Source organism: Schistosoma haematobium, chromosome 1, assembly GCF_000699445.3.
Source record: "Schistosoma haematobium chromosome 1, whole genome shotgun sequence".
Classification (NCBI taxonomy): domain Eukaryota; kingdom Metazoa; phylum Platyhelminthes; class Trematoda; order Strigeidida; family Schistosomatidae; genus Schistosoma; species Schistosoma haematobium.
In genome coordinates this window covers 42,502,018-42,513,989 of record NC_067196.1, presented here as the reverse complement: position 1 = coordinate 42,513,989, position 11,972 = coordinate 42,502,018, and the positions used below count along the sequence as shown (strand labels likewise).

At 34.8% G+C, this 11,972-nt stretch overlaps 1 protein-coding gene across 2 annotated transcripts; it reads left to right on the top strand.

The window, feature by feature from the left end:
- Positions 1-233: 233 nt before the first annotated feature.
- KATNA1_1 (Katanin p60 ATPase-containing subunit A1) lies at positions 234-11,141 on the top strand. Of its 2 annotated transcripts, XM_035730792.2 has the most exons (8): positions 234-437; positions 2,448-2,713; positions 3,188-3,584; positions 4,308-4,573; positions 4,815-5,100; positions 6,538-6,675; positions 8,893-9,019; positions 10,831-11,141. In XM_035730792.2, exons 2-8 carry the CDS (start codon positions 2,552-2,554, stop codon positions 11,027-11,029), a joined length of 1,575 nt encoding a protein of 524 aa, XP_035586337.1. In that variant the 5' UTR covers positions 234-437; positions 2,448-2,551; the 3' UTR covers positions 11,030-11,141. The 2 variants fall into 2 exon arrangements, with proteins under 2 accessions (XP_035586337.1, XP_051074103.1); XM_051218257.1 differs by having other exon boundaries at positions 234-2,713; positions 3,188-4,573; positions 4,815-9,019.
- Positions 11,142-11,972: the final 831 nt, after the last annotated feature.

The following is an 11,972-nucleotide window of genomic DNA, read 5'->3' as shown; positions in this document are numbered from 1 at the left end:
CTAAGGGGTAACATCCAGAAACTGGAAACACAACATAGCAAGACGGAATGTAGACACAACTTCTACTCCTTAAGAGTTGTCAAAAGCTGGAATTCGCTGCCGGCCGAGCTAGTCCAAGCGACTTCTCAGGAGTCCTTCAAGAGGCAACTTGACCTATTCTTAAGGACCAAGGGCAGCATCACACTATGATTTACCAATTCTTTTCCTCTTTTATTGTTAACATACCTAGGTTCCTGCCTGGAGGATTTGGTGATCCCCTGCTACTAGACACGGAAGCCTGTTAAGCGAAAGCTTCTATTCCGTCCACAACCATTTGAACCATTTGAATCTGATTCAGTTGTTGAATTAACAGAGCGGGTATTATAATTTGTCAAGGTTGGATGTGTACATAAGCTCTCTCGTTAACCTAAAGAAACACAAATTAGTTAAGTTTCACCGTAAGTTCATATCAGAAAGTTATAGGATCTAAAGCTCCGAGTGGTAAATATCTTAAGGTGGAGATTTGGAGTCTCAGTTACCATACTGTTTTACTCAGCATTGATTCCCATATGTATACATATGGGAATAACGATAGTTATTGAGCTCCTAGTATCTAGTGTTTAAAGTGATTTTTTTTCTCCAGACCATTCTTCCATAAAATAAAACAAAAGATCTTTAAATGATTCTGCACATAGACACTATTAGAACTGGTAAATAATCAAAAAATATAAGTATACTTTTACTTATACTCATTGTCTCGTGTCTTTTTTTAACGTACTAAAAGAAAACCTTAAATTCGATAGGCTATTCGTGAACAAAAGTCATTGTTTTATTAAAATTAATATCTCTTCATTGTAATTTAATATTTAAAGGTTTGATAATCTAATGGTGATAAAATGTTATTGTGGAATAATGAGCAACGCATGTTTTGGTGACTTACCCCAAAATTTCTCCAAACTTTGGGGAAGGTTATTCAACTTTGGGAATTCCCCCAAAATTTTTTCAGACATTGGGGATTTCCCCAAAGTTGGGAGCTTAGGTAGTCTCATTGAAAATCCATGCACAAATTGCTGCACACATATGTATTTTTGTACAGTGAAAATACTGATTCTGAAGTAATTAACACTCAAGTAACCTTGAAATATCCATTAACCAAGGTGGATGACGATTCCCAATGAAGCTTTTCAACTTGGCTTTAAATTTTCAGTCCATACTGTATGCTCATAAAGACCCTAAGGTGCCATTCGGAATGTTTTCATATACTATCATTATTGATATTCACATACTGTCATATCTATTCATTGTTAATTTAAGTTTGATATTTCCCATTTCACCCCTATTCAGTACTAAAAAGTGTTTGGAAAAAATCCTTTTCGTTGTGCCAGTGAAGTTTTAGTGTTTGTAACGTCCAATTTTTTGAAGTTCATATGATCAAGATTCTAATGTTTAGTCACGTTCTAAGCCATTTGGTGGTATATCAGTTTTAGTTGTCAGTTAGGCAGTTATTTTCATGTTCCGTAAATCCGGAATTTATCGCAAAAAATTATCGTCTTTACAATCAGTGTCAATGGTGAGGTAAAATGTGTTAGCCTAAGTCTCCGTATATAATTAACACAATAGGATTTAACTAACAAGTTGAGTATTAATGGGACAAGAGTATAATTTGTCGACGAACAAATCAGATATCAGTCAGTCAGCTACAAGGACCAGCCATCGGTCCAAGTTGCCACACTTCATAAGCACAACAAGATAAACACCGAATTCATGAAGTAGTTATGTGGTGTGTGCTGCTTATATTGACATAAGTAGTATTTGATGTTAGTCGTGAACAGAAGGTCTGGCAGCAGAGACACAAGAGAATCGAATAGTAAAGAATGGAAACAATGCAATTTGTATGAAAATGCAAGAACAATGAAGTCTGAGTCATTTTGAGAATATTGATGGACATTTTGCAAATTAGGCATTTACTTTATGATTGTTAGATTTTATTAACAAGTCCTGTAATTTTGTGTTAAGTACATTCGATTGTCCCCACTGGTGTTCTTTTTCACTATATAATAATATATAAAAGAAGGATTGTGTATAAGGTTACAATACAGAAATAAAGAATTAGTTTGTAGAAAGAAAATCAGATATAAGATAACAAGGCCAAGGTAAGCTGTAGTTGGTCAAAAGAGATACATCCCACTCGTTTGTCAAAATATGCGAAACCTCATAAGCCTATTTTCCACTTTTGCTTAGTGCCCAAGTAGATCTAACCTCAGTATTGCTCCTTCCCTTTTTCCACGACACGCGAGTAGCGCTTCGAATATATTGAAAGGGGACTTGATCAATCTGTGTCTGTGAATGTCGGTACTAATTTATGTACTCGGTTCTTCTGTTTTATGTAACATTATCCCTTGATTAAACCACTTAATAATTTCATGCCTTAATTTTGACATGATTTCTTTATCTTCCATATTTTCTAGTTCTTTTGTTCCACAAAAGACTACTTTGTCATGGATTTATTTCCATTCCATTTGTTTGTTATCTGTCGACACTAGTTCTGCGCGATTTTCCAATTTTTTTTATCATGTCTTTGAGTGAAATAGTTGAGAATGTAAAGCAAGCACGAGAACTGGCTTTGCTTGGAAACTATGAAAGTTCGTTAACGTATTATTCTGTTGGTCTTGCTCAACTTAAGAAGTTCACTGTTTCAATTTCTGAAGCAAACCGAAAACAACAATGGCAAACTGTAAGTTTTGTTGTCCACCGATGTTTGAGTAATATTTTGTATATTGTTAAAGCTAGTGATATTCCCGTTACCAAAACTAAGACAGGTGATGCAGGTTTCGGACTTGTGGCATACTGCTCGGTCGCTTCAACTGTTAAGCCATCGTTCCATCAGGTCGTATCAGTATCCGTTACATAGAAATTGCTTGTAAATGAGGTCACACAACTGCAATTGGTAGATGGGTTACCTTGAAATTATGGATTGAGTTGTTTGATCGTTTCAGTCCTTGAAATATCTCATTTTTTCACACCTGGAGATATTAGTACTACGGTGCAACATTTATGTTACAATTTCTTAAAGACATGTATTCTAAGTATATTTTAGCCAACTGTAGGTCTTTATTCCTGACCACGAGACCTTATATATTCGTTTAGTGTTTACTGTTTAGTTCATTTAGTCGATACACTTCTTACTGGCTGTTTTTGTTTGTCGTAGGTACGGCAAGAGCTTACAGATGAATATGAACTGGTTAAAGACGTCAACCAAACGTTGTCTAGTTTCAAAATATCTGATGATGACTCGGGTTTGAGTGCTTTTGCCAGTCGCTATAATTCCCGTTCAACTGTTGAAGAGCCAACCAGAGACCCAGATGTTTGGCCACCTCCCCCTCCTCTCGAACGAAGGCATGGGAATAGTTCTCAAAACGCTGGATCAAATATTCAGCCAAATTCAGTTTCTAGCTCTTACTATAAGCCACCTGTTGCTCATGCTCCAGCTCCCCCTCCTCCATCCGTTAGCTCCAAGTCATCTAATAATACTGCGGGATCATTTCGTCGCAATGTCAGGCCCAGTCCGACGAATCCTCGATCTAAGGGTACCACTCAAACCTCTGGTAACGTTTCTGCTTTCTTATTCACATTTCATGTTCTCTTGTTTTCTTAAACCATTTTGAGTTATATACATTTGAATAGTGATTTTTAGTTCGACATTTTTACCATGATGTTGCAAGTTTGTGGAACAAATGTACTTATATTTAATCTTTTATTCTTCACGTTTTATGGCACCAAGAGTGATGGTGAAAAATTTGTTAAGAGCAAAGTATTGGTTTGAAGCAATGCTATCCATAAATCGTTAATAAACGTAAGGAATAAGAAAACAGTACAAATACAGTAATTATAGGTATAACACCCTCTAAATTTTTACCATTGTATCTTATGAAAAATTAAAATTTTAATGAACTATTGTCGTCCTCTGGTTTGTAAGCGTATTATGTTTCACCTCGATTTAAACTGGAATAAACCCTGGAGGTAGGGGATAATTGGATATCACCAGGACATTTCGTAATAATATGAATAAGCAGTTTTCACTTTCATTCACAATGTTCAATTGGGGTTGCTGGGAAATCCTTTGTTTATTTCTCAAGCCTCATAAAAACATTATGTCTCAGTGTACACTATTATGTCTAAACGCTTATTTATAGTTATTGTTTAAGTTTTGTACTAAGTTTTCCGCATCGTTTGACAACCTATTCAACTGGGTGATAGAAAGTAGCCATTTATCTCAAACAAATCTTGCCTTTGGGTTATTTATAGTTTATTTTATTGACTTTATTTAGCAAATAATCGTCGTGTCAAATCTGGATCTCAACCTACTGGGGATGCTACTACCACTGCTAACAATAACAATGAAGAGAAATTTGATGCTAGTGGATACGACAAAGATCTTGTGGAAACACTAGAACGCGATATTGTTCAACGTAATCCAAATGTTCGATGGGATGATATAGCTGCATTAGATGATGCAAAACGTTTACTTCAAGAAGCTGTAGTTCTCCCAATGGTTATTCCGGGTTTCTTTAAGGGAATACGTAGACCATGGAAAGTAAGTTGTTTGGTGTGTTTTCTAATACATCACCATCCCCCACATATATAGCATAGTTCAAAGTTGACTGTGTGAATCATAATGGAATATAATGTAATAACTTGCAAGTGGTGATTTGATTTATGTTATTAATGAGCGGCATCATTTAAATTGACTTTTATCTTTATCTTTAACGAAAACTATTGTTTTATTGGATTTCTGCATCTTAATGTTTGTATTTTCGTTTCTCATTTCGTTTTAGGGGGTATTAATGGTTGGTCCGCCTGGTACGGGCAAAACATTATTAGCTAAAGCTGTTGCAACAGAATGTGGCACCACATTTTTCAATGTTTCCAGTTCTAGTCTAACAAGTAAATGGAGAGGTGAATCAGAAAAATTAGTCCGTCTTTTATTTGACATGGCACGTTTCTACGCACCAAGCACAATATTCATGGATGAAATCGATTCAATCTGTTCTCGACGTGGTGGTGAATCAGAACATGAAAGTTCTCGGCGTGTTAAATCTGAACTTTTAGTGCAAATGGATGGTATGCTTTGATTTGATTGACAGGAAAATCTTCTAAGTTTTTTTCTAATTCTCAAAGGATTTAAATTTGTGTTTAACCCTTTCAAATAACTAGTAGTTTGTAAATAATGAATATGATGGTTGGTTATATTTTCTGGACTCAATTTACACGTCTTGATTACGTTGGCGTATGCACTTAATTTGCTTTTGTCCGAATTCCATCATATTTTATTTCGAGTTGCCCCATGCTTCTTAGCTCGTATGCAGAATAACTTAAATGTCGAAGAGCTTCTTTTAAAGTTATGCTATTAAAAAGATTAAACCACGTACAAATATTTTAGCAGACGTTTACGTTTTGTCCGAATTCACGGTACTTAGTTAAAACTTTTGTATTATGCAATCAATAATAACTAAATATGTGGAAAGTATACTGAACTTATTTCCTAAAATCTGAAGTGGGGAGTAACCGATAACGACTGAAACAGGATCCTTATGTGATCTTTTGTGTTTGTTGCGAATCCAAAAGACTTATTTAAATGATTTACGTTTATTTTGTCACTTAATGTGTAAATGTAAGTTAACATAATAAACGATCCAAAACACAACTCTCTTTGGTATCAACTAACGTTTTCGTGTACTATATATAGTTCGTGGGATCATAAGGTCACTAGTCTGACATAATGCTTGTCTTAGTATAAGTCTATTACTTTATATTGCGAATATTCCCTTATAAATTATGGTTATTTTATATTATCAATAATGTTTGATATTGAATACCAGTTGTTACAATTTCTTCTATTACGACTAAGCTGCTGCTATTGCTTAGTATTCTCGGACATTATTTCACTGGACAAGTCTCCAAATCAGAACATGGTTGAACAGGAACGTAATTATACTCCAAATAAAAATGTTGGATGAAAATAGGAGTCCCAATAAAAAACGTTAGAATATTTGTGATTTTCACACAAGAAGATTCTAGAGTATCCACCATCGCTGATTGCTTAAGAAATAGACAATAGCGTGCCCCGATATAGTCCTGCGCGGAACATGCTTCAGTCCAATCTTCATCTCGTTAACACCAGTGTTTGTTGAAATCGAAGTGTGGAGCACTGCAATATTCGTTCTTCAACACTAATGGCAATTATAACAGTAATTGTATTCTAAAATCATATATAGAGTATCTTACGACTACTTAGAAATTAATGTATCGACGCTGAGATAGTCGAGATAAATTTAGCCATCTTAGTGTTAGTAGATGGTTGTCATTCATCGAAGCTATCGCTTTTAAATTTTAATCACTAAGCTTTGAACCCACATAGAAGTTAAAAATTTCATTTTAACCAATTTTGTTATCTTCAGGCGCTTAATCTCATTTCTTATGATAGTTATATAAATGAGCATATATTTGTTGTATTACTTTAAGTATTCCCTGTACTTAAAGTTATCTTTACTTCTCAAGGAGTAACAGGAGCTACAGGACAAGAAGAGGACCCTACGAAATCTGTTATGGTTCTTGCTGCTACGAATTTCCCTTGGGACATTGACGAAGCTTTGCGTAGACGTCTTGAGAAACGAGTGTACATACCACTTCCAAATGGTATGATATTTGTGTGAAGTATTTGCCTTACAATATCAGGTTTTTCGAATTTATGTGGAATTTCGCGGGTAATTCATTTTCATCATTCTTTACAACTTGGCCAGGCTCTGTTTAGAGTCTGTTACATTAGATTGCATTTATTTCTATCTATATTCACTTTTTCCCATTCTACCTATCTTCTAGACTTTGACATGTTATCTAATGTTCTGACAGTTTATATTTTTATCAACTGAATATTGTCCTATCAATTGTGATCATCTTACAATGAATCTGTTCTAACAGTATGATGTTCGCGCTAAATTAGTATATACCTTGTCATTTTCAAATGTATCCAAGCGATAGATACTTTCTAAAAGCTAGTCTTATTGGAATCTATATAAATGGGAAAGCAAACAAATGTTATACACAGGTATATTTCAAATGTATTATGTGACATTTTGAAAAGGCTCAACCTTTGGTAAATCCCATTTTCTAAAATATCTTGGCAAAGACATTGGGATGCCATACCCTAAGGTGGAATGTACAGTTTTAAATGTTCGATAATTACATGTCAACAAATCTGAAAATAGTAGTCATTCTAATAGTTCTGTTCTATAAAGTTGTATAAAGTGAAAGTTTGTGTATGTAATCTTGATCATAAAGACTTAAACTTAACATCTACATATACTTGGGAATTGCCTTCATCATCAACCACAAAGCTATTGAAAACCAAGGTTCATTGTACAGGTGTTTTAGATCAATCTGATTTAATTCAACAGTTATACTTGATCCATTAAAAAGTCTAACTCGTGAACTGCTAATCTCATCCTGAACATGTTGCTATCTACTCAATAAGCAATGAGGACTTTCTACGAATTAATGGTATCTATATCAACTGCTATATTAAAATACATGACTTTAAAATTGACATACAGTTCGTTTCTGTGTTTGTTACTTTTTCAGTAAATCTATTGACTAAGTATTTTACAAACTGTTTGATTAATAGTTATAGTAATCATAATAGTAAAAATATATTGTCATAAATGATTATCTTCCAAATGCTCTGGTACAGTTGAGGGTGGGGAAAGTTCTATCTCCCTCTCGATATGCTCTTACACGATCATGCATATACAACCACTACCAGGGAAGTCCTACTCACTACCTTCTCGCGGCATTACTGTTGTTTACGAATTTTAGAGGACGAAAAGCGAATGTCCGGCACTTTAACAAGGTTGGTGGATATGTAAGACCCACCTAACGGACTTACATAACCCTGGTTCCAAACCAATGGTGTACATGGGCTCCAACATCCTGAGAGAACAAATGGCGTATGAACCAATTATTTGTCAGCGGCTACCATGGGATTGCATCTCCTGACATTGCTCCACTGCCTTGTGGATCAGACCTTTAGGTCGAAGGCTCCGGGTGGGGCTCCCTAAGAAAAACTACCTGCTTCGGTCTGGACGCCTGGGCAGTATCATAACCCTCACACAAATCAATGATAACTGCTACTAACCTCATTGTTATTATGTGTCGCGTATGTATTTGATATCCCCGTGTACCAATATTTCTGCGTTCAAGTAAATAAATAAATTTACGAGCATTGTAAAGTGAGTAAAAACAAAGTGGTAACAAATAATTCGAGTTAATAAGAATATTTTTGATGGAGTTGGTAATAGTATCAGGCATAAGATGTATAAAAAATACATGATTCCAGTTGATATCGTTTTCTAGTACAGAATTACTGACAGAATAGAGGTCTTAATGGTCATAGATCCTGTATGTATAAAGTTGTTATTATTAAGTGATGCATGATAAAAGTAGTCAGATACGTCAAAAAGCCTAGATAACCACGACCTTATATGTGTTTTCTAATGGTAGATATCACATTTGTACCATGGAAAGTGTATTAAACACTTTAATCACTGAAGTTCATTTCGGTTTTCCACATCCCATTTATTATTGAATGGTACTGATTATCACCATGTAAAGTTGTAATTGGTTAAGAGACTACAACGTTTAGTTTCTTGAAGTGAACCACGTTATTTAATTGACATTTGTTGAATAGGAGAAATGACGAGAATCATCTAATCGTACATTAGTTATTTAAATGATTTTATACTTTTGAACTGCTATGTTTTGTTTATTCAACAGAATTCATAAAAATAAATCTCATTGACTCAATGATTTGTTGAGATTCTTCCTAATCTATGTCGTCTTGGTTTTGATTTACCTTAGTGACTGCACGCAAAACTCTGCTGCAAATCAACTTGAAAGACGTTCCTTTAGCAGAAGATGTAGATTTAGACAGTATAGCTGAACAATTAGATGGTTATTCCGGTGCAGACATAACGAATGTATGCAGGTATATAAATAGTTACAATTTTTGTTTATTTGTTACTTCTGAATTTCAAAGATAATATCACCAATAATTTATAATTGACTATAGGGGTATGGTTTAATTTTAAGTTATTTTGTTATCTTTAGCTATAAAGTGAAGGGGAATGGTCATATTTTAATATGTCTTAGCTTGAAACTCAACAGTACACACTCCAAACGTTTTCCACATTCCGAACTGAGAAGGTTAAATCTTGTAACAAATGAAACCAAATAACAAAACTCATTAATGAAATAGAGATATACTGTTGTTTTGCTCTCGTTTAAAATTCATCAGCATTACATACCATCGAAACAAAAACCAAAAGCATTCCTTTGAGCTATATATCTTCAGCATCAACACAGGATCGTTCCTAACGGTTTTGATTTTCACAGTGAATACAGTGTTATTGATTTATTGGTTTGGAATCATGTGGTTATCATTTTCATCTTGAGTTGTTTTGCGGTTTCGAGAAACCGTTCTCGGATACTATACTTTCTACTTGGTTGACTCCTTAGCTCACGATTTCTCGCTAAAACTCTGAGCAACTTACTCTTGAGAACATGATTTTTTTATAGGGGCATTTTTTGGAGGTTCGAAAACAAGATTCTCAGACAGAGTTAAAAGAAAAGCAGCAACCTATCGTTAATGTTTGCAACAGTGATTACACTATATTGTTAATCCATAGAAGTTATGAGGGATTTTTATTGGATGCCGAGTTCTCGGCTGAATGATATCACTTTTATCATCGGACATGAAGTTTCTAGGTTCGATCGCATAAAGCATAATTGGTGCGCGTTTCAAACTAAGATAAAAGAAATACCCCTTGCTTCTCAACTTGACTTCAGTCCGTGAGGTAAAGTATCTTCGAAGCAAATAAACATATGTGGATAAACAAAGTCTTCTGAAAGCGTTGCGTCAAGATTCATGAATCTGAAAATCGTTAGATAATAAATTTCGTGCATTTCGTTGACTTTTAATTCCAGTCTCCGTTTCTATGTTATCTATCTATGTTACCTTTAAACAAGAACATTTTGTGACTATTGTCAAAAAAGGTGAAAGTTTGCACTTCTAATTCTGGGTGCCTGAAATGCGGTATTAGAACCTTGTCTTCTGTGTTGTTTAGTTTGTTGGACTGAAGACTGGAGACAGAGTACGGTACTGATATCGGTTTCAATCTATTATGTGGAGGATTTGATGAGTTCTTCAGTTACTTCCTATGTACAACTAGGTACTTTCGTCACACATAACTTTCAACTGTGAACTCATGGTATGCGTTGGTTCCGTCTATCATATTTTAAAGAATAGATGGGGTCGTTCACAGCCTATTCCATGAGCCTGAATATAGTTACTATGTTGTCTACTCAACACTAACACTGATTGAGAAACTTACTGTTTTCCCAGTTAACATATCAAGTGTATTGTGAAGAGGAATCAATGAAAAGCTTTGAACTGAAAGTTTTTGTCTGTTATCAATCACTGCTATAGTGTAGTTTTACAATAGAGGGAACACGCGTTTGTGCATGTCATAACCTACCTCAGTTGTCATCACAAACAAATCAACTTTAACTTAGTTCTGCTCGTTGCACCTGACCGTTTTTTCCACTAACTGGTAATTCAGAGTCACTAGTTCTTGTCCTTTTAAAATTCAAATTCGTTTTATTAATTCTCACTCGTCATTGTTAGAATTTTGTAAATGTCATATTTGTTTCAATTTTCAAGTTAATGTATAAGTAATATTTTCCTACTCACATAATATCCCGCCCGATTTTATAGTGATATATTTTTGATTATTCTAGAGATGCTTCAATGATGTCTATGCGACGAGCTATAGAAGGACTCTCAGTAGAGCAAATTAAAGGTCTTAATACTGCTACACTTAATCAGCCGACACGAATGGCTGATTTCGAAGAAGCAGTCGGTCGTGTGTGCAGATCTGTTTCAGCCAGTGATGTTGAACGGTATGAGAAATGGATGACAGAGTTTGGGGCTACATGAACCGCTGATTTACGTTTACCGATGTGGACTTATACCATTCGCACATATTTGATTGGCTTATCCAGGTTTTTACCTTGCAAATAAATGTACTTGATTGTCATATCTCAAACCTACGTATCTCAAATCATCAGATTATATGGATACTACATTCATGGCTCAAATGACTGAATAACTGAATCCAGCCTTCCAATTAATTGCGCTTTACAATTGAGGAAAAAATACATCAATTGCCATGTTTTCTTGTTGGTTTACACTCGAACGTGTTGGTTCCCTCTATGCTTCCTACCCGTGATGGATATTTTTCACTTTACACTAGGTAGAATGTTTTTGATTTGATAAATCTTGTATGTCTTTCAGTTGTCCAGAAATAGGCTAATACAATCTTTGTTGATAACTGTATGGGTATTTATTAGCCACATATTCGTTCTATAGAACTCCCCAGTGGATTTATTCTATTGACTGTTTAATTGAGAACCTGTGAAACATCCCGACTGGGAACGGGAAAGCGATAGTCGATTCTGTAATTTCCCTTTCTAATTAGATAACTCCTTATGAGTTGTAAATCGATTGCGTATCATCGTTGTAATTGCAAATGTAATCATTCAACACAATTTCAACGAACATTTTCCACATTGATTTTACTTTAAGACTAGAAATCTTTTGATCAGCTGCCAATGTAACTGTACTTTTCGGTCATTCTGCAATACCTTAATATTCATTCTACAATCTAGCAAACAAAAACTATGTATTCCTGAAAGTGTCGGATTCAGTCATATGAAGGGGTGCCACATTAGTTTTTAATGGTGATTATTCGTTAGTGAACAATAAATATCATCACTCAACTCAATTATGTATTGATCATTACACTTCGCATTAGGGCTGTGAGAGTAGACATACAAAGCTAAAACGTATTGGACAAAATCATCATGACGAATAGTAAGGA